Here is a 21796-nt window from a genome sequence, read left to right on the forward strand (position 1 = left end):
GGGGTCTCAGAGATATAGAAATGCCATTAAATGGGGTCGCCTGCATGTCAAAATGTGGGGGTCCTTGAAATTAAAATGGTTCAGAATCACTGCTAGAGCAGAGCCGTAACAATCTTCTCTTGTCCCTGGCGTATCTTTTCGAATGGGGGTCCGTGGGCTAAGTGTCAATTTGGGGGTCCTTGACATGAAAAGGTTTGAGAACCACTGGTGTAAATTAACCTCGCATCACCACTTATTATTTCCACCAAGCCCAAGGTGAAAATGCATTGAGACGCATGGTCTCAAAAACGCCAATAGATGGCAGTAATGTCAAATCTTCCAGCGTAATCCAAGGAAGAGAAGTGACGCCTGCTGACATTTTAAAATGTCTCTGACCGATAAGCTTATGACATAGCTAGCAAGCTAACGAGTTAGTTTTGTTTTAATTACATTTAGTTTCGTTTTTTTTTTTTGCTTCGTTTTGTACTTTCGTACGTTTTTATAGATGGGTAACAACAGTAATTTACCATGAAACTCCGGCCGCAGAATGACAGGTAAAATGAGCGAGAGCACTTCCTGCTAAAGGTAGCGTAGCAGCAGCTGCTAGCCATAGCAGCCTGCCTGTCATGTCAGTCTTCTGTTTATTCAGGGATTCTACTGAGATTAGATTGAATTAAATAAAAACTTAATGCACAGCAGTGGTTTCCAACCCTTTTCATATCAAGGACCATTATTTATTCATCATTTGAGCCACGGACCACCATTTGATGAGGTTTAGCCTCTCAGACCCCAAAACTTTTGTAATATTTTGTTATCGTTGGATAGGATTTTGTCAACAATTCCATGCTGTCAGTTGGTGCCATATAGGAGAGATGACAGGCAAAACATTGGTCAAAATAACAAATCTTCTACATTCTCTAATTGTTTAGATTTATTGTAAATTGAGTAATGCTGATGGTTAACACTAATTAAAACAATTAAGATCCATTCAAGAGTTACAGATCTATAAGGGTCCATTTGGTTACTACATAATTTAGCTGGGGACCACCTGGAACCACCTCAAGGACCACTGGTGGTCCCCGGACCCCAGAACCACTGGCCTAACTACAGCCCTAGAATGTGTGATATTCCATACAAGACTGGGATAATTCAAAATGGGGAGCAGAATCAGATAATTATTGAGAAATAAACCCATAAGTTATCTCTCCCGCTTATTACACACAGCTTAATAAATAATTGAATAAACTCAACCAAAAGTACCGACAAAACGATTTGATTTATTTTAAAAGGGGTTCGTTGCTTACCTTTCGTTACTTAAAAGTAGTCCATTATGTTGCCACTTCCAGCCAGGCGCGTCCATGTCGATGAAATATAATCAATATTCGGTTACTGCATATTCTATTTCCCGCTTCTCGGGTTTTTAAAAACATTTTTGAGTGTGCTGTTTAGTTGTAGTGTAAATGACATCATGTGTTTGTTTACACGGCTGCAATATTGGATACGTAAAAATCAAGCAGCAACCCAGGCTGATATGCGCCAGGTGTTCTGAGTATTTGATTTGAAAGCGGTCTGTTATTGATAGATAGCAGAGTAACAGGTGTAGGTTGGCACCAAGGAAGAGTGGGAACCTCGGTGTTAAATTGGCCATTTCTTTCCAAATGTTAAAAAATAAAATATTTGGAAAAATATAAAAAGTATAGACCTACATGATTAGAACATGCTTAAACATTTGAGAAAAGATCTAATATTTCTACAATTGCTACAAAACGTCTTGTATATCCAGTCATTTTGGGGCATAAACAAGAAGTTGAAGGATAAAATGAAGTCTCATAATGATGCGTGCATGTTCACACCATGCATACTTTACATCACTTCAGACCATTTTTCAAATATATATACATTTTTACATTTTGGACAAAATAGGCAATTTTACAGAGTTGCCTAGCCCTAGATGTCCCTTGTGCCCACCTAACCTGTATTTGATAGCAGGCAGCAGTCATTCAAAAAATTACAGGCCGATGAATTCAGTGATTGGCTAATCAGAATCAAGCAATAAAGCATTTTTTAGGAGGAATTAATCTAGCAGCATTCATAGTGATGATCACTGAGACTTTGGGTCAACTCTTTTCATCTATCATCATAGCCATTTGAATATTTTGGCAGAAAATGTAATACACAATTTAATACATAAGTAGACTGTTGTTCATGTACATGTTAACGATCATGCTGATAATTAAGACATCTTTGTTGCGTGTCTTTCTTCACACCCTCTTTCATTTGTTAAAGGATTGATTCCAGAAGAGCATTAAAACTGAGGGAGTCGCCAACTGTGATGCAGCCAAATTCAAACGACGGGGACTCGCATGCAGTAAACGGTCTATCCCTGCCTCTGCAACCAGAGCTTACCAGGACACCAGCCGCGGGAGGTGTCAGTGCACCCGACAGTACCGAGGTGCGGGTGCCCATGACCGGTGGACCAGCTGAGCCCAGTGGAGGGGCGTCCTCCAGGAGATCCCGAGCCAACTCCCATAGCCACTCTCACACGCATGGACACACTCGCCCCCAGCAGCACTCGCATGCAGAGTCGGCGACTGAGCCACCCGACGCTGATCCAGAGTCTGGGGAACCAAGCACCTCTTTCACTGAGCTGCGCTACCTCTTCCGCTGGATCCAAAAGAGCCTTCCTTTCCTAGTTATCCTGTGTGCTAAACTGGTCATCCAACATGCACTTGGTATGAGAACACCAAGGCCACTTTTAAAGCTGTCGAGGCAATGCAAGGCAACATGGCTTGATTGCTAACCTTCTCCTGTCTTCACAGGTCTTGCAGTTGGGATTGGCCTCTTCACTACCTTTCTGTATGTGAATAGAAACATTCAAACTCAAGTCTTTCTTCAGGCAAGTAGAGAGAAATGCATTTCAATTATACATACAGGGTCCCACAGTCATGAAATTCCTGGAAATATTTTGAAATTAGAAAAATATTTTTCCAGTACTGGAAAAGTTTGGGAATTGATCATGGGTCCTGGAAGGTCCTGGAAGAAATAGCTATGCATTGTCTTTGGTTATTGATTTTGACAAATTGACAAATTAAACATTGGCCAAATTGTCAAAAATTAGAGGCAGAAATTGTGAAAATAGCCGTTCTACATGCTCACAACAACGCCTCGTTGTGAGCATGTAGATCTGCTATTTTCACAATAGAAACGTCTTATACAAAATTCCTCAACTCTTAATGCTCGTCAGGGTCCGGGTCCCCAGTTAAAACATGATTATTTCGGGGGTCACAGCCTGAAAAGGTTGAGAACCACTGGCATACACTACCTGTCTTTGGGCATTGCGCATAGGATTAAGCGACTTGTTATTGAGCTGAATTATTGTTATATAGTCCAGGAAATTGGGTTAAATATTCTGGAAAGGTTTTGGAAATTAATTGGTAAAAATGTGTGGGAACCCTGATAGCATATTATTTGCAGCTGTGTACATCAATTTTACTTGGATATATTGGAGTCATGCTCCTGATTCTTCTGTGTCCGCAGGACCGGAACTCAAAGCTGCGGTGTCTATGGCTGCTACTCTTCCTGACCTTGTCCTCACTCCTCCTTTACTACACCTTTTACACTGAGACACTTTACCACTGGTGAGACCAATCTCTGCACACAACTGTGGAACATCATAGTAGTCTGTGGTCTTAACTCATATGCTGCCATTTAACAATACCTTCGTACTCTTTAACTGCCATTCGTCTCCATAGACTTCCATGTAATTCATAGTGCACGGATCATGCACACCCATGCCTAGATAATGCACCACGTGTGTCCACATTGCTCACAGCTTTCAAACAAAAAAATCCGAATGGAAATCCGTTCAGGCATTCATGAGATAGCAGCCATTATGTTTTACACTGTTGTGAGCTTGGAGGTCTGCTACCTGAGTTGTATGGGGGTTGTATGGGGGTTAAACAAGCAATTTCGCGATCGCTATCATGCCTACTAACGTTTTTGGGGTCCAAAAAAAATTTTTTGAAAAAAAAAAAAATATATATTTTTTTTATTTTATTTACGGGATTCACGGGCGTGGCAGGGTGGTACAACGGGATTTTTAAGGGATTCACGTTTTTGGCAGTTAATGAGTTAATAAGCTTTGATTGAGAACTTGGAGCTAAAAAAGTATCTTCCTCTGTGATTCTGTCCCTCAACGTAGCCTCATCTTCCTCCCCCCCACCATTGAGCCCCTGGGATTCTGGGAGGTTCTGTGGGCAGTTGGCATCAGCAACTTTATAATTAAGTTCCTTATCATGGGAATGAAGTGCCTTATTTTGCTGCTGCCCTCTTCACTGGTGACATACAGAACACAGGTAAGCTTGTAAGAAGGGTTTCCTTTCAAAAAGGCGTCACTTCTGATGAAGACATGCATAATTATACAGGCAGCACGTCAGCTTATTTGAACCAGAGCGCTAGATCTTAAAAAAAACACTCACGATAATCGTATCGTGGAGATTTAATTTATCGTGATATCGTCCTCCTGTCATGCACTGGGATGCGCTACATATCCAGTACCACTTAAACCCTCTATAATTGTTAAAGGCTACTTATAATACTGTACGTACTTGATAGTCTTTTTTCACTCTCTATCAAATGTCTTGGCAAATGTTCTGCCTCGCATAATGGATTTTTATTATCGCGATAATATCGTAAATCACAATAATCGTGATATGACATTTTCATATGCCTTATCTATATTTGTGTGTTTTTGGGGGGTCCAGGGGAGGTGGCTGATGCTGACAGAGGAGCTAGGTCAGGTCTACCAGGCCATGGCTCCTGTACCTCTGTGGTTCCGCTACCTAGTCACCTATCAGGAGGTGGACGACTTCACAGGACTCACACTAGGTGTCCTACTGGCTTTGGTCTACCTCATACTCAAGGTACAGCAACACTGTGGATTATTACTTGGACACTGAATTTTCTGTCATCCTCAATAGGGCTGTCACGATTATGACATTTTACTTGACGATTATTTGTCACTCAAATAATTGCGATTAACAATTTGATTGTGTTTTTGTCATTGACATTTGCATTTCTGTTTGGCTTTATGCTTTGAAGTCACACATGGCAGATATGACACACAAACTAAATATACAAAGAAATAAATGACTGACATAATTGACAACTTTATACTTAAAAAAAAGAATTGATCGTGGAAATAGCCAATCTACAAGCTCACAACGCGTCGCATATCGTGGCGCGTTGGGCTTGTAGATCTGCTATTTCCACTATTTTGGAAAATGTTTGAAAACATATGAAAGATTTTCAACATGTAAACGATTATGACAATTATGACAAAATAATTGTGATTATGTCAAATAATTGTGATTATGTCAAATAATTGCGATTAGACGGTTATGTAATAATTGTGACAGGCCTAATCCTCAAAGAAAAATCTGCCCTCTCATCTGACTTGGATTTTCTCTCCTGCAGCTCTTGGGACTCTATGGACAATGGGGGCCTTTCCTGAAAACTGTGAGGCTATTCCTCAAAGGCGAGGTATAGTGCTGCTCGGTAAATTGCTTTCCAAATTGCCCAAAGTTTGGAATATCCATCCAGCCGTTTTAAGTATTTTTCTTTTCTGGTTTGTTGTAATTTTTGTTTACCAGCATTCGGGGTCGGCAGCCACCAGGAGCCAATGCATTGACGCCGGGGACATCTGCCCCATCTGCCAGGGAGAGTACCGGGACCCTCGGGCCCTCCTCTGTCAGGTAAAAAAATCTATGTAGAGAAGCTTATGCAGAGCTGATCTCATTATGTACACACTCATTACCAAACATGTCTGTGTATCATCTGGCATTTAATTCTTAATAAATACTAAGTTGCTTCCATCTCTGCTTTCTAGCATATATTCTGTGACGAATGCATCGCTTTGTGGTTCAACCGTGAGAAGAGCTGCCCCCTCTGTCGGACGGTCATCACAGAGAAGGTCTACAAATGGAGAGACGGTGCCACCTCACCCCACCTGCAAATCTATTGACTGTGACACAAGACCAGGGGTGTCGCACCAAATTCTGGGCCCTGGGTACAAGGATTCACTGCGAATGTTCTTCATAGGGGGAGGGGGTTTAACCCATTTAGACTGGGAACGCATTATTTTGCGCTTTAACTATTGAAAAATAGCAGATATACTAGCTCACAGTGTGGCACCGAGTGCCACGCTGCGAGCTTGCAGATCTGCTATTTTTTGTCTTTGAATATTTCAAATCCTTTCTAAGGTTTTTTGAAAAACCTGTTTCCCATCTCAAAATATGTAGTTCCAGGGACCTCCCAGAAGCAACATTTTAGTTACAAATGTTCGCTTATACATACAGTATATTCAAATATTTGCACACATATTCACGACTTTTCAAAAATAGCAGATCTACAAGCTCGCAGCGCGGCACTCGGTGCCGCGCTGTGAGCTTGTATATCTGCTATTTTTCAATAGCTAAAGTATAAAATAATTAAGGCCCTAGTCCCATTCTTCCCCCCCCCCCCTTATGACACCCCTGTTGTCCATAACCATTTCATGTTGTGCGCAGTAATAGTTGATTTGTAATGTTGACCACACTGTTCATTCATTAAGGGCTGTGCCCTCTACTCGTGAGGGACAATACGGGCATACTATCTTGCACCTTGGTTAGACCCCGTTTGTCACTTTGACAATTTATGCATGCTCTCTGCCGTCATTTTCCTTTGTTTTATTTTATCGTGGTGCATTTTTCCAACTTATTTTGTCAGTAGGTGAACAAATTGAAAATGTCATCACGGGGGCAGGAGGGCATGTTTCTTTTACTTGTAAATATTGACACGAGAGAAATATATCACATTTTAATTAATTTCATCACAACTGGTTGTGTAGTCCACCAAATTGTGGACTACACAAAACACGTTTTGTTTGACTAGGTTTGTTGTATTTTTCCAAATTATAAAAAAAATGTTTCTTTACACCTAAAACACCAAAACCCTCCAAATGAAACTTGTTTACTTCCCTTTATTCAAAATGTATTTGTCAGCATGAATGCGACAGATACCAGACTGAATGCAAGCGAGCACACTGCAGGGCCTTCATAAAGCTGTGAAGCTCTTAATATATAGTAGTATCCAGTGACCGCCGTGATGTCAGGCTACTGCTGGCACTGTAGTACAGTGGTTCTCAACCTTTTCAGGCCGGGGACCCCCAAAATAATATTTTAACTGGGGACCCCTCACAATAATCGTATTTTAACTGGGGACCCCGTACAGTTGACTCAACCGTGTTATTTTTGTATAACACAGTTCTATTGTGAAAATAGCAGATCTACATGCTCAAAACGCATTGTGTTGTGAGCATGTAGATGAGATGTGTGAGCATATAGATCTGCTATTTTCACAATTTCTGCCTCTTATATTTGACAATTTGGCCAATGTTTAATTTGTCATTTTAGAGGTATTAAAACGTCCTTAAATTGTCACTTCTATACACTTAAACTTTATGTTGGTTTGTTTACTGTTGAGTGAAACAATGTTGCAACATTAAGTTAATCATCTGGGGACCCCCCAAAATAATGTGGGGACCCCCTTGGGGGTCCCGACCCACAGGTTGAGAACCACTGCTGTAGTAGAACATGAAAATGGGTATATAAACAAACAGTGAACATAACTTTCTCTTTATTGTAGTTTGCTTTATAGCCTTTGGGACATAGGCTAATACATATTTTCTTGACTGAAAAAAACAAACTAGGATTGTGAGAAACTGACAGCACAAAGTATTTTTATATAGAGGTGGTGTGACCTTTTTGTAAAACCAAAGAATGGGACATGTATATTTTATTATTGTAAATTTACTGAAATAATGACCATGTTTTCCAGCTTCTTGTTTTGACCAATCTGAATAAAGTTGTATTGATTTAGTTATGTGACTTATTACTGTAGATTATTACTAAGGACTTTTTCATGCTTTAGAAAAATATTGTTCAAATTGCATTTGTTGTGTAAGGAAATAGATTTTCAGGCAGCATAATGTTCCGTCTGTAATGCACTGACTGTAGTCATATTGGGTGGAATTTGTACAGTATGTGCATGTCCACTGGCTGAGTCTGCTAAAGAGTTTTGAAATGATCTGAGGCTGTCACAATATGACCAAACCTAGGCAATCTGAAAATATTCATACAGTACCGACACCTCACTACACCAGCCTGCCCTGTTGAATAAATGGGGCGTTGTTGAAATTCCTACTTGATGTGCTATCCCAGTGTTTCTTCACTATTTTCAACTAAATAGTTTCAGATAACAGCTAGATTAGACTGAAAAACTTAAGGGGCATTAAAAGAAAGTCATTTTAGTCCATTTCTCAGATCCACACAAAAACCAAAAGATTAAGATAGTAGGCAGATGAAAATATATTAGCAATTAAGTCACTTTCTTGAAAAAATGAAGATTTATTTCATTATCATATTATGTACATGATACATAACATTTCACCATCCAGAATCTCATGGAATTGATGGGCTGAAAAGAGCGTGATGAATATTCCTCGTTGCACTCACATTTGAACCATACCCATTATATTCAAAGCAGATATTTGACACACTTGCGTGTTTAATGAATATTGTATAATTATGTAATGTATAATAGACCAGATTTTGACCGAGGTTGCCTTTCGATACAGACATTTTGCAGAAGACATTCACTCATTGTGATACCTGAACAGTCAAATGAAACCATCTTGGAGATGCACTGCTATGAGCTTCTCTGGACTCCACTATGAGAAACACTGCAGGAACACCAGCTCCACTCACATCACAATCAATTGGAAGATCATAATCAGGATGAGTTTCAAAGCATTCCATACACATCTACAGTATCTATATATATATATATATATATATATATATATATATATACACACACACAAGCTGTGATCTTTCAAGAAATACACACTGCCAACCCAGTGAGGGTTTTGAAAACAGCCCCCCATACACACACACACTATGCTACCCATATTTTACCACTGCAAACAAGCAACTGAAGTTCAAGTGTTGAACAAAGAAAATGCTAAATGTTGGTGTCTGAAAGTTCCCTATAGCTACTCTATGCTTGTGGGATGATATACACATTTTGTAAAGAATAAAACAAAAAGCTGCATTTGAGGTAACTTTGAGAGATAGCTGTAAATAAAAATTCATACATGCTTATTTGACAAAATAATAACCCCCCCTCCCCCAATGAATGACATAAAATCAAAGTCTTACATATTCATAACTGCATGGTCTACAACAGTACACAATAAATACTTAATTTGCATAGTGTGCCTGACGCAGTCGAGAATGGCACTTGAAGTAAATAAATATATATCATAGGAAATCCCTACAGAGTCGTACTCAAGTGGAAGGTGTACAGGATAGGGCATTAACGACTTGTGATTTTTGCAAGTCGACTCGACTCCGTAAAAAGTTGAGTTGAAGTCGACTTTATCGTTTGATGGCGTCATCACATCACACACGACCCCCAAATTATTAACTTAATGTGAAACATTGTTTTCTCACTCAACAGTAAACAAACCAACAATAAGTTTGAGTGTATAGAGGGTATCTTCACATTTCTAAAGTGCCAATTTAAGGACTTTTTAAAACCTCTAAAATGACAAATTAAACATTGGCCAAATTGTCAAATATATAGAGGCAGAAATTGTGAAAAAGGCCAAGTTGTGAGCATGTAGATCTGCTATTTTCACAATAGAACGCTTTTTTCGACTTTCTCTGGTGGTAGTCGACTTGTGTAATGAAGTCGACTGAGTCGACTTGTTGACGTTAATGCCCTAGTGCAGGAGGCGATTATTCCTACTGTAGGAGACGGGGTTACATAAATTAGAAGGCGCGGCTTGTGATTGGCTGGAGCGGAGGTCTGGAGCGCTCGGCTGTGGTCACTTGGACTGCGCGGGTGTGAATGTTAAACCTCTATGCCTAAACCTAACCCAAAAAGCTATGCCTAACTCTAACCCTAACCCGAACCTTAACCTCAGTAAAACTATGCCTAACTCTAACCCTAACCTTAACCTCAGTAAAACTATGCCTAACTCTAACCCTAACCTCAGTAAAACTATGCCTAAACCTAACCTCGGCGCACGTGAGCGGAAAAGAAGCACTCCTTCAAACATCGTCTCCTACGTTTGGAATAATAGCGTACAGCAGTGATTACTCTTGAACATAATTCAGCTGTTGCACCTTGAGTGAGGTGAGCTTTAAAGGAGAAACTAATTTCCAACAGTCCAACAACACAGACTCGCATTAGATTCACTTTAGCCATTAGAATCATACAAAACATGATGACTTAAAATATATCAAAATGCTTCCACAAGCACTGGGCTAGTAAGTTGCGTCATGTCTGACAAAATTAGTTGTTAGACTAATCATATCCATATACAAGTGTTATGTAGTGCTGCTATGTAACAACTAATTAGTTAAGGGGAAAAAAGGTCTGGTGAGTTTAAAGTGATTTTGGTTGATGAATTATACACATGCCCAATCATAAGCCCATTTTTATTTAAATGTTTATGGACCTGTCGCATGAATGAATATCTAAGAATGTGATCAAAAGCATATGACTGAGACTGATACTGCAGTGGTTCTCAAAGTGGGGTCCAGGCCAGGACCCTCTGGGTCCTGTGAGGGGTTTCCAAATTGACCCTTACAGTTCTATTAACTCAACAGTTATGGGGGTCCTTGAAAGTTTGATAACTGCCATACTGCATTCAACAAACATCAGCTACATGGAGGACAGCTTGCTCCGTTTGAACGTTAGAGCGTGCAATGGCTTGACTCCAGAAGCTCATATAAATTAGCAGCTTATATAGATTACAGTCAATATGACGTTGTACAGATACATGTCTGAGAATAAGAGTCCCATCATAGACCCTTCTCACAGCAGATATTTTGACAGGTGAACATGCGTTTCATTTAGGTGTCACTGTAAGTAAGCCTGTATTCACTGTACCACAACCTCATGATGGCGTATCTTGCGTCACCACCGTTTCATTCCAAACTATTCTAAAATTCAAGAAGAGCAAAGTTATGTCCACTCTAGACGGGATTAAATAAAACTGCAAACATAGTTGATTCCAGTCTACATGCTTGCAGACAGAATCACTTAAATGAAACACACCCATAAATAACTTATTACGTTCAGCTGTGTTTACCGTCAAATCATATTATGCTGTGAGAAGGGTTCACTGTCAAAGCACTATAAGCACACCCAAATCACACGGGAACATAAGACGTTTATGTACAGGTAGCCTGATTCTATGAAAGGCAGTGTTAGGAATTTGGCCATGTGCATTTACAATTATTCATCTGGGCTGAACTCATCAGATTCGCTGTTGGTCTAACAGAAAATAAAGCCCCAACACTGCAGGAATCATCAGAACTAATGTGACATTGAGTGACACCCCAAAAAGGCATTTAGAGTCAGTTTACATTCAACAAAAACCCTTACTTAAATAGTACTTACAGACAGGCTTGCTATAGATAGCGTTCCAGTTGGACTGGTATAAGTGGTGCCAGCATTTGGTATTGATTGTGGTGGAAGTGATGCTTTCAGCTAATATCTCACTGCAATCTTTTTATAGCTGCTTTTTTGTCAGCCATTTCCTGTCTACTCCTGATCCCATGTTCAAGTGACATAACAGTGAAAAAGGCAATATGGAAGTGTTGCAGGAAAACAGGCAAAAGGAATACTGTATTTGTCGCACAACTGTTATTCGATCGCGCTACTGTGCCAACCAATATACTATACCTATTACAACCCCTTAACCACAAAGTGATAATAAAAAAGGAGTGGCATCTGGGGTGGGGAGGGGGCACACCACTCCTTTTTTATTTTTTTTATTTTTTTACCCAAACCGTTTCAGAGAACTTAATCTCAGTCATTAGGGAAGCTACAAGTAGCAACACTAGAAGTAACACTGTCCATGTTCAAAGTTTAAAAAAAGCACCAATATAAGCCAGTCGTGCACGCTGAAACTAGGCAGCAGGCCTGCCATATGCCCGTTCCTCAGCTATAGCCATTACAAGGCTGGGATGCACGTCGGCAGTCAATAAGGAGCACCTGACTGAGAGAACACTCCTCTGTCCAGTGACGATTCTACTGGGAGTTGATTATCTGCAGGGCCCCCCGAGGAGGCCAGGCTATGCCAGGAGAAGGAGCTGGGAGATCAGAGAGAAAAAGAAGGAAGGAAGGCGTTGCTGGAGAAGCTGGTGATTGGTGTCGACAGTGTCAAGTCAATAATTGTTTAATTTCTACAAGTATCTTAAAGAAAAAAAAAGGGGGGGAATTGGAAGAGTCCTAGGTTCTGAGGTGAGCCGAGGGTCATAGGTTCATCCGTAGGTGTTCGGGCCGTTTGGAGTTCATCGGGTAGGCCTGCTTCTTATAAGTCCCTGCACTGCTGACACCTGATGGCTGCCTGATGGGAAGGGGAGCGGACACCTCCGAGTTGCTGCCACTTACGTCCATGTGCTCCACAGTGGACACCTCCATGGGCTGCTCCCCCACAACTCCAGGGGAGAGCAAAGATGGAGCCCCAGACTGTGCAGGGCCTCGGGGCCAACACATCCCGCCAGCAAACTTCACCGGGCTGGGTAGAGACATGAAGGAAAGGTCAGATCCTACCATGAGAGTTAAAGCATTTTACAAAGTGTGTAACGTTTGTGATGGAAACAATATGTACGTAACCAGTAGAATTCCATGAAATCAAGACGCAAAACACACATACGTTACCTCACAGGCGTTCTCGGGCTTCCTGGAAACTTCCGCGGCGACCGGACCTTTGGCTCAAAGGAACACCTTTCCTTGACATTTTCGAGCACCGAAGGGGCTACATATGTAAAACCCTGAAAATGGGGGCACAAAGGAAAGAGGCCACTGATACTTCATAAGCTATCTTTCAAAAGAGAGAGAAAACAAAACAACACAGCTGACGACAAGCAATGAAATGCTGACTAAACTTTACATGCAATGTGGTGGAACAGACAATGGAGCTTCCAGGAAAATAACATAATGTGATGGTAAATGAAGACCAAAGCAGAATAGGCTCCTTTTAATAAAAAGCATAAAGCAGAATCTCTAAGAACATCAGTGCATGGGCACCCCAAGACCTCATATTTTGCTACTTCGTCAGATTAAGTTTGGCCTCCAATTCTGACTTTGAGGACACTCTTTTGCATACCACGTTGATGCCAAGATAATTCAAATTGATTCCCACCGTTTCGGTATGCATCTTGAACAATTTAGAATCGGCAAAAGCTGGCTTCCCAATATGGCTACTTGGTCAAATGTGGCACCTTGGGATGAGAATGTGTTGGAAACGCCATCTAATGAACCCTACTTTCTTTCTTCAGAACTGGAACACAGTATCTCTGTAGCCATTAAACGAAACGGGTATTTCTTACATTGATGCGCCTACATATTATCATGCAAACACCAGTTAAAGTTACTTTCCATCCCTCATATACTGTGTGCACAGTGCACATCCCATAACCCACACACTGCACATCATTTCGGAGCTCATATCTTTGAACGGGTAAGGGCTAGTGAATCAAACATAATATGTTCTGAAGTGGTGTATGGTTAATTTATGTTTGTAAGTCGCTTACAAGTTTGATGTTTAACAACGTATTTTTACTGCTCTGTTAATAAACTATTTTTGGGAGCATTAGCGAACCTACATTTCTTCTCTTCAGTATCTCCACCCATCAAAATGTTTGGATGTGCGTGTATCTCCTATCCGCTGTTGCTTACAAACATAAATTAAGAGCATCTGCTAAATGCCTACATTTTAAATTGTATTACTAATGCCATAAGAAATACTCCTGTATTTCTGTGCAATAAACGGGAACGTTTACGCATAAGAACTACCAACCAGGAAGACTTGATTGGCACTTTCACTGAGAGTTGAGTCGTCCGGACTGTCTACTGGAGTCTGGCTGGTGAACTTTGAGTCAAATTGGCTGACATCATCAGCTGATTGCTGCCAAAGGAAAAAAGATATGTTAGTAGCCTGGCTCAAATAGGGCAATATAACACATAGTGCCAGTTCAACATGGTACGCAAACTTACAAGGAAAGGCTTGAATGGAGGCTCTACTTTGCGGGCGAGGAGGTCATCCCAGTTCATATGTCGGAAAAATGGGTGTGCCTGGAGGAAACGGTGCCAGTCAGGGTTCTTATTTGTTTTTAAGGAAGATTTTCCCAGGACTTTATCAAATGGTAATTGTGGAAGCCCTAATAAAGTATTCAGTAATATAAAAATGTATATACACACACACACACACACACACACACACACACACACACACACACACACACACACACACACACACACACACACACACACACACACACACACACACACACACACACACACACACACACACACACACACACACACACACACACACACACACACACACACACACACACACACTACAAAAGACGTGTCCAAACACAGGACATGAACAGATACCAGACTATACCTCTACTTCCGAGGCATCCCCTGGTCCAGCCCCAAGCCGTAGAGAGGCATTTCGTTTCAGCAGCTTGAGAAGTTTACAGCAGTTAGAATGGCAGTCTGGCAGACAACAGAAACTGATACTGTGCACACCGCAGTACTTAATCGTTTACCTTTTTAAGAAGGTCCCTAGCTTCTTGTGTGAGGTAAGGTGGAAGGTTGAGTTTGCACTTTAAGATTTTGTCAATGGTCTTCTTCCTGTTTTCACCGGTGAAGGGTGGCTATGAACAAAGAGGGTAATGAATTAACAGCTAACTGGAGGAATAGTTTTTCCAATGCCATTAGAGGAGGACGGTGTTGTCAACTTACTGCTCCTGTCAGCATGTCATACATGAGTGCTCCCAAGCTCCACCAGTCCACTGCCCGGTTATGACCACTGCGCATTAGAATTTCTGGAGCCCTGGGGTAAGACAGACAGGCAGGTCAGGACAAGGTCAAGTATTATAGTATGGTGGTATTACTATGTAATGTGCACTTGTGCAGCCAGACATGAGTTTGGTCCTAATCAACAGTCCAGGACAAGGACAGTCAGGTGGTAGGGCCCAATGCAGACCTCTAGAGAGTGGTGCCGCCCTCTAGTGTCCAACATAATGAATCACAGCTCAAAGCTCAGTGTTTGACAGGTGTTTGTTGACATTATTTTGGTATCCATTTTTGTCTCCGCCATGCCAGAAGGCCGGAGACTATGTTTTTGCTCCTGTCAGTGTCTGTTTTTGCAAATGGTTACGCTATAAAAGCCCACTTTACTTTTGGCCTATAATGCTTCAACCGTAGATCATACAATCAAACCATGATGCAACTCCCTTGTGTAGGCCCCAGCCATTTGTGTCAGACTTTTCCTCAAAACACATTTTTGCTACGACTTGTCCCAAACACGCACACAAATGATGAGATGAATTAGTCATTAACTGATACATCTTAATCACATTACTCCAGATGTATCAGTCAGATGTTCATTCTGATTGCTATGACGAGCTCTGGGTGGGTAATCACCCGTTTCTGGCCTGGCGGAGACCTGCACTCTGAGAAGCGCACTAGTTAACTACAGTATGTCCCTATTATGACCACGGATATGCTCTATACAAGTGTGATGTGGTTTTCTTTTCGTGATTACTACATGACTTAAGGGCTTTGCACACAGCGCGATTTTCAACCATTGTGTTTTTTCCGTTTGCTGCGTGATTAAAACGCATTGGATTTGGTATGCAAGGCTGCGCGGAATCCACACTGCGGATCCGAAAAGGAGTTATAAAAGGAGTCAATGATTTTTTACCGCATGCGACAAGACACACAAATCGAACTGGGTTCGATCGTAAAAAAGAAAACCACTGCCGCAGACACCTGCTGCAGCCCCTCGGGGGCCGGTATGCATGAGGTCATAGAGAATCATTGTTTTCTTAAAAAAAAAAAAAAAAAAAAAAAAAGAGAAAAGGTATAAAGGCAAAAAGTGCCCCAGAGAATGAAATCCAATGAGTTTAAACTGACCCTTAATACAAAATGTTTATTTAAAAACATCCCTTGACCCCTGTGATGTGTGACTTACATGTATTCTATGGTACCACAGAATGTGTGGGTCACTGTGCCATCGTGAATGGACTCTTTACACAGGCCAAAGTCTGTCAGCTTCACATGACCTGGTGGGAGGAACCAAAAAAACTTGTACAACTCATGTACAAAATAAAATAGCAGATATACAAGCTTACATGTTGCAATTTGTTGTTCAATGGTGTCATTTTTACCACAAGTTTACAACAAAGTATAATAAAGGGCTTATAAGTGGTTAACGTGAATAATCAATTCCTTGATAAGGAAAAAAAGTGCTTCTCGATTATTCGATTAACCACAATGAACAAGATTAAAGGAGTAGTTCACCCCCAAAATGACTTTTTTTTCCTATTGATCACTCACCCCATGGAGACTTGAGTTCAATAATATTTTTTTGCATTTGTCGCATCCTAAGACAAAACATTGATTATAGTAAATGTACCCCCATTGATTCCGGATGGGTACCCAAATGCATGGCACTGGATGGGGAAACCATCAGGGTGAATTTACTATAATCACATTTTTGTCTTAGGAATGCGAGAAAAAAGAAAAGAAAAAAAAAAAAAATTATTGAACTCAAGTCTCCATGGCGTGGGTAATCAATAGGAAAAAATGTCATTTTGGGGGTGAACTACTCCTTTAAGTCGGACAGTCGGTTATTGGATATAAACGTCGATTTTGATATGTTTTCTGTTATTTGTCCAACCCTAGCAGTGAAAACTACTTGAAGCCACGTTGCTTGAGGACCCTCGATTTACTGTACCGTTGTTGTTGAGCATAATGTTCTCAGGCTTCAAGTCTCTGTAGATGATGCCTTTCTGATGCAGGTGACCCAATGCCATAGAGATCTCAGCCAGATAGAAACTGTTTATAAAAAAAAAAAAGTCAGGTTGGTTGGTGTTGTCATGTGGTATCCTTGCTATTGTTCTAAAAGTAGAAAGACCACACGCCCTTGTGCTGTTGGACAACTACTTTATATAAACACCCTGATCTCTAGAATAGACTATGTTTACACAACAAGAGAACATGAACTGCAGGTACCAGACCAGTACAACATTTTGTAAATTGGTGAACATGACCCCACACTCCATACGAAGAAAGGCAAAGGCTGCTTGTCACTAAAAGGCAATTGAAAACAAAACAAAACATCGAATGGCGTTTTGGTCATTTTGGTCAACTTAAACCGGCATAATTTCATCTCAAAATGCATGCAGTGCATTTTTTATGGGCTTGACTGCTATGTCAAAAGTGTGACTGACTAACATGAGTAACTTACCATGCTGTGTCCTCCATGAAGATGCCCTCTCTCTCCAGTTGCATAAAGAGCTCCCCGCCTGGAGAATACAATACACGAATCAGACCTCCATCACTTCAATAAAATCTATGTACAGTTGAAACTTGCACACCTATTGGATAGTAAAATCTGGATATGCCTATACAGTATCCATTTTCACCAAACAACTGCAACTGCAAATCTAATGGCAGAAAAAGGAATTTCAGCTGAATTATGCCAGACTTTTACTTGGTTTGCACGCCACGTCCCACACCAAAAACAGACAATATACCAGCTCACAACAAGGCGTGACGCGGCATGTTGTGCGAGCTTATAGATCTGCTATTTCCTGTAAGTGATACCGTCACGCAACCAAGTTCAAATCAGGCTTTAGAATGACTTTATAAGTGCGTGCTCACCACTGAGATACTCCAGGATGAGGTACAACTTTCCCCCGGTCTGGAAGGCATAAATGAGGTCCACAATGAAAGGATGCTTCACCTCCTCTAGAATGTTCCGCTCAGCTTTGGTGTGGGCTGTATCCTTTGCGTTGCGCACGATCATGGCCTGGCAAGAGACAGAAAAGGCGCAAAGTGTCAGAACCGAGAGAGCTATTCTGACAATGACTTGTAAAGCTGCCGGCTGAGCAACGTGCATTCATCAGCAATAGAGGTAGAAGAGGACTCAGAGCTCCTGCATGGGTAGCTGCAGTAAAAGCTCATAAAGCCAATAAAACAATCAATATCAAAACCCTCAACCATCTGGAAATGTAAGCTTTGTCTTCTCGAGTTAAGGCAAGAACCAGTGCTGCGTCAACTGCAAACAAGAGAACATGCTAAATGGAGAGAACAAACACTCTGTCCCATTATTTTTGATGGTCTATTCCACTGTTTCTCAAACCATGGGTCGGGACCCATTTGTGGGTCACGGATCTTTTCCTCCATTCTTTTACATTTGAAAACAACGCAGCGTGAAGCGATGCATTGTGGGCTTGTAGATCTGCTTTTTTCACAAGTTTGGGTCCCGGGCAATCGTCTAATCTCTCTTTTGGGTCTCGACCTGAAAAGTTTGGGAACCACTGGTCTATTCTATATGCATCTGTGTCAACTAGAGCACCAATTTTTACTTTTAAACCACAGTTTGTGTTTGGGGGAGGGAGATGATGTATGTATGTATGTATGTATACATGTATTATTATTCTGTATGTGTGTATGTATCCTCACCTTCTTCAAGACCTTCATGGCAAATATTTTCCCTGAAGTGGCGCCAGACACCTTCCGAACTTGGAAAACCTAATAACAAATCATATATATTAATTGTTTTCAATTACTATTGCATTTTAACAGCTAACCTTATTGCTCAGAATAAATAAGAGCTTCTCTAAACCACCTCTCTTCCATATGCATAATCAAGAACAGGACCTATTTAAAAAATAAACAGTTAAAATGCCATTTTAAACAAAAGAATAATACATTTTTCAAAGAGAATGAGAATTAGTTACAATACACACAATACAGAATGTGTGGTGGGGAAGAGTCACGTGACTTGCTTTCCCTTACAACTAGACTGCTGCCCGGCCATTTGTCTCAATGGTAGGCAGGTTGAGGGAGTGGCTGGGGGGCGACCTGGCGTTTCCCAAGGAACCTAAGCACAACAGTGGGGGCCAGTGGTGGGCAAGGAGGTAGAGAACGCTTTGCTGTGTTCACCTGGACCGCACGGTGGAGTCGAAAGTCGAAGAGATGAAGATTTACTATTCTGTCCATAAGGGCACATAACTCGGTAATGGCGCTGAGTCGGCTCATGCGACCGTCGCAACACTCGCTCGGCGGTGTCTCACGTGGCTCATGGTCGCCTGAGACGGCGCGCCGCCCTCCGTCGTCATCACCGAAAACAGACGGCGCCCCCACCGTCGCGCTTAGGGTCATTGGGAAAAACGTGGACGTGGCTGGAGGGCCAAGAAGATGATCTGTTGATTGGGATGTAATAAAAGTTCCTTGAGAAAACAACTGTAATATCGGAAAATGCAGTCGCTGTCACTAAAGCTCTGTAACCTTTTTCACAGTCAATATTAAATTGTTGCTGTTTGGCAGAAACCAGAAACCTTTTGTGTTTTCTGGTAAATTAATGCCCTACTTGATCATACCGCAGTGTCAAACAAAAGTATCCAAAGTAATAGATCTGCAAGCTCTTTTTGAGCTTGTAGATCTGCTACTTTTGAATCCTGAAAAGTAACAGTTTTGGCCATATGAGGTTTCCAACAGACAGACGCGATAACAGACGCGATATTAGGATATGATAACTTCAACTTACTGCACTGTTCACCAGTAATGATTGCAATGAATATATATATATATATATATATATATATATATATATATATATATATATATATATAAAAAGTGTTGCCACATTTTTGTGATGTTCCCCTTTAATGCTGTAAAAATATATATTAGATCTTAGAACGAGATGTCTTACCTTCCCATAGCCACCTTTTCCCAAGACTCTTAGCAGCTCAAAGCATTCTGGTCTAATCTGCTCTGTTCCCTTGTTGACACTGTTTTCTGAGATTTCAAACTTCTCACAGTCATCCATGTTACTGGGAGAAATACACATGGAAACCATTGTCACATACACAATACAGCTGGTAGCAATGTCGCATTAGATGAAATTCTGGTACTGCATGCTTCTTAAACAGTGTGGTTGACAATGACAACAAAAACAACATGTGATAAAATAAGGTAAAAGAAAAAAGCAGTATTAGTTATACTGTATCTTGCTAGCCTTCACATATTTCTACTTAATTAACATAGGCTACATGTTATTTGTTCCAGCGAGACTTCTACTTGGTCATATTATGTTCAATGGTGCGACAGTGAGGGTACAATAATTACAATAAGTGAGCAAACAGAAACAGCTGACCGGGCTGAGTGCATTATGAAGGCATGTTATGTGTACTCACAATTCAAAGCCACTGCACTGCTCCATGTATTCACTGAACTGACCCTGAGAACAAACAAGGACAGACATTCTTATCACAAAGGAATGCGGGAGGAATGAAGGAATGTGTAAGGCTAAAGCCTTACTTATACATTAGTTAAGTGTATTAGATTAATTGGCCAAGTATTATAGGCCTACATACATTATACATATCTCATTTTTTGACTTGCGGGGGCGCTGATTGACTGGGTGGGTAGCAAGAAATGAAGGTCCCCTGGGCCCCTGCCCTGACACTAGTGTTGTTAACTCACATCATAAGGCAGACAGCTTGAGTTATTGATGCAAGTCGTTCTTGTATAAAATAGAAGAAAGATCTATACCATAGAGGTATATTCACACTGATTAGCCAATGTTGATAACTAGAAAGCTAACAACATCACAGTTTTTTCGCAGGTCCTCTGTAATGTGAGCACATGGGGAGGGGGTAGTCTTAATCTAAGGTTAGGGAGGGGGGTCTGTAGACTGTGTGTGACATGATGCTGTAAATAAACATGTAGCCTACAGCTCAAAGCTACACATTACAACTCACACCCACATATATGTGACTTTATTCAGTGGTGGTGGTGTACTCTAGTGTAGCAGCAGCACAGCAGCAGCATCATCGGCCTGCTGCTCATAGTACAGCAGCCCCATTGCCACGCATTGCATGATGCTAACTAGCCCTTTAGCCTGATGATGTTGGTCGTGTACGATGGTGTCGCGCGCACGAAAACAGCCGATCTACAAGCTCACGACGGGTCGCATCCCCGACGCGTCGTGAGCTTGTAGATCTGCCATAATAAGCTACGCGAGCTACCGGGTTCCCCGGTAGTCAACATAACTGAACTCACCCCGTCTTCAAGTTCATCGTCAGACACATTCTCTGAATCCCCCGGTTGATCCAGGTCTATGTCGAACACTCCGGCCATGTCCTCCTCCTCCTCCTCGGTTCTTTGGCGACGGGTTTTTAGGAGCTGCGGTTCTTCTCCGCTTCATGGGACGATCATCGCCGCTCCTGTCCTGGGTCCTGCTGCTTGCTGGCTGGTGCTACTGCCGGTGTCGGTAGAGAATCTGCCTCTACGCTACATTCATGCGCCTGTCCGGTACTCACTCACTGCCGCTTCCTTCCTCCAGAGAGCGCCAATATGATCGCCACCAAAACAAAACGGGACTCGCTCTTTACCAGGTGTTTCGCCCAGGTGGGCGTGGTTACATGTCTAACCCTAACGGCCTGGGGGCTTTTAAGCCGTGACATCATTTTGTAGGCAGAGGAGAATCTGCCCCAGAGCATTTTCTGTCCCTCGCTATTTCAAAAAACAAACAACAACTAAAAAATAACGACTAAAGTATAATTCTAACACTTTCCTTTCAACAACAAAGAGAAGAAAATGTGTAAATAGTAAAAATAGTAAAAAGATTCACGGAAACTGGGGGCAGAAATTCTCCTCTGCCTACAAA

General features: G+C 41.4%; 2 protein-coding genes across 2 annotated transcripts; one reads left to right on the forward strand and one right to left on the reverse strand.

Moving 5' to 3' along the window:
• Nucleotides 1-376: 376 nt before the first annotated feature.
• On the forward strand, nt 377-6483 carry rnft1 (ring finger protein, transmembrane 1). Its single transcript, XM_080748847.1, has 9 exons — nt 377-533; nt 2266-2711; nt 2799-2875; nt 3517-3617; nt 4181-4334; nt 4743-4901; nt 5455-5520; nt 5631-5732; nt 5867-6483. Exons 1-9 carry the CDS (start codon nt 508-510, stop codon nt 5999-6001), a joined length of 1266 nt encoding a protein of 421 aa, XP_080604973.1. The 5' UTR covers nt 377-507; the 3' UTR covers nt 6002-6483.
• A 3937-nt stretch (nt 6484-10420) lies between these two features.
• Nucleotides 10421-21311, reverse strand: rps6kb1a (ribosomal protein S6 kinase b, polypeptide 1a). The gene is made up of 15 exons (XM_080748892.1): nt 21190-21311; nt 20322-20365; nt 19838-19958; nt 18586-18654; nt 17782-17929; nt 17366-17423; nt 16853-16953; nt 16088-16178; nt 14854-14944; nt 14658-14765; nt 14510-14572; nt 14095-14172; nt 13898-14005; nt 12757-12869; nt 10421-12613 (listed from the first exon to the last, which is right to left on the reverse strand). Exons 1-15 carry the CDS (start codon nt 21265-21267, stop codon nt 12349-12351), a joined length of 1536 nt encoding a protein of 511 aa, XP_080605018.1. The 5' UTR covers nt 21268-21311; the 3' UTR covers nt 10421-12348.
• Between the last annotated feature and the right edge of the window lie 485 nt (nt 21312-21796).

The sequence above is a fragment of the Nannobrachium achirus genome, assembly GCF_963921795.1.
Source record: "Nannobrachium achirus genome assembly, chromosome: 19".
Taxonomy (NCBI): Eukaryota; Metazoa; Chordata; class Actinopteri; order Myctophiformes; family Myctophidae; genus Nannobrachium; species Nannobrachium achirus.

Bases quoted from the DNA above. Each gene is read 5' to 3' on its own strand.
- rnft1 (XM_080748847.1), top strand. From the start codon at position 508: ATGAAACTCCGGCCGCAGAATGACAG. The intron at 4,335-4,742 runs GTAAGCTTGTAA...TGGGGGGTCCAG, and splicing joins TGGTGACATACAGAACACAG to GGGAGGTGGCTGATGCTGAC. The intron at 5,521-5,630 runs GTATAGTGCTGC...TTTGTTTACCAG, and splicing joins GGCTATTCCTCAAAGGCGAG to CATTCGGGGTCGGCAGCCAC.
- rps6kb1a (XM_080748892.1), bottom strand. From the start codon at position 21,267: ATGGCCGGAGTGTTCGACATAGACCTGGATCAACCGGGGGATTCAGAG. The intron at 14,945-16,087 runs GTAAGTCACACA...GTCTTACCCCAG, and splicing joins TGTGGTACCATAGAATACAT to GGCTCCAGAAATTCTAATGC. The intron at 12,870-13,897 runs GTTGGTAGTTCT...CCCCATTTTCAG, and splicing joins GTGCCAATCAAGTCTTCCTG to GGTTTTACATATGTAGCCCC.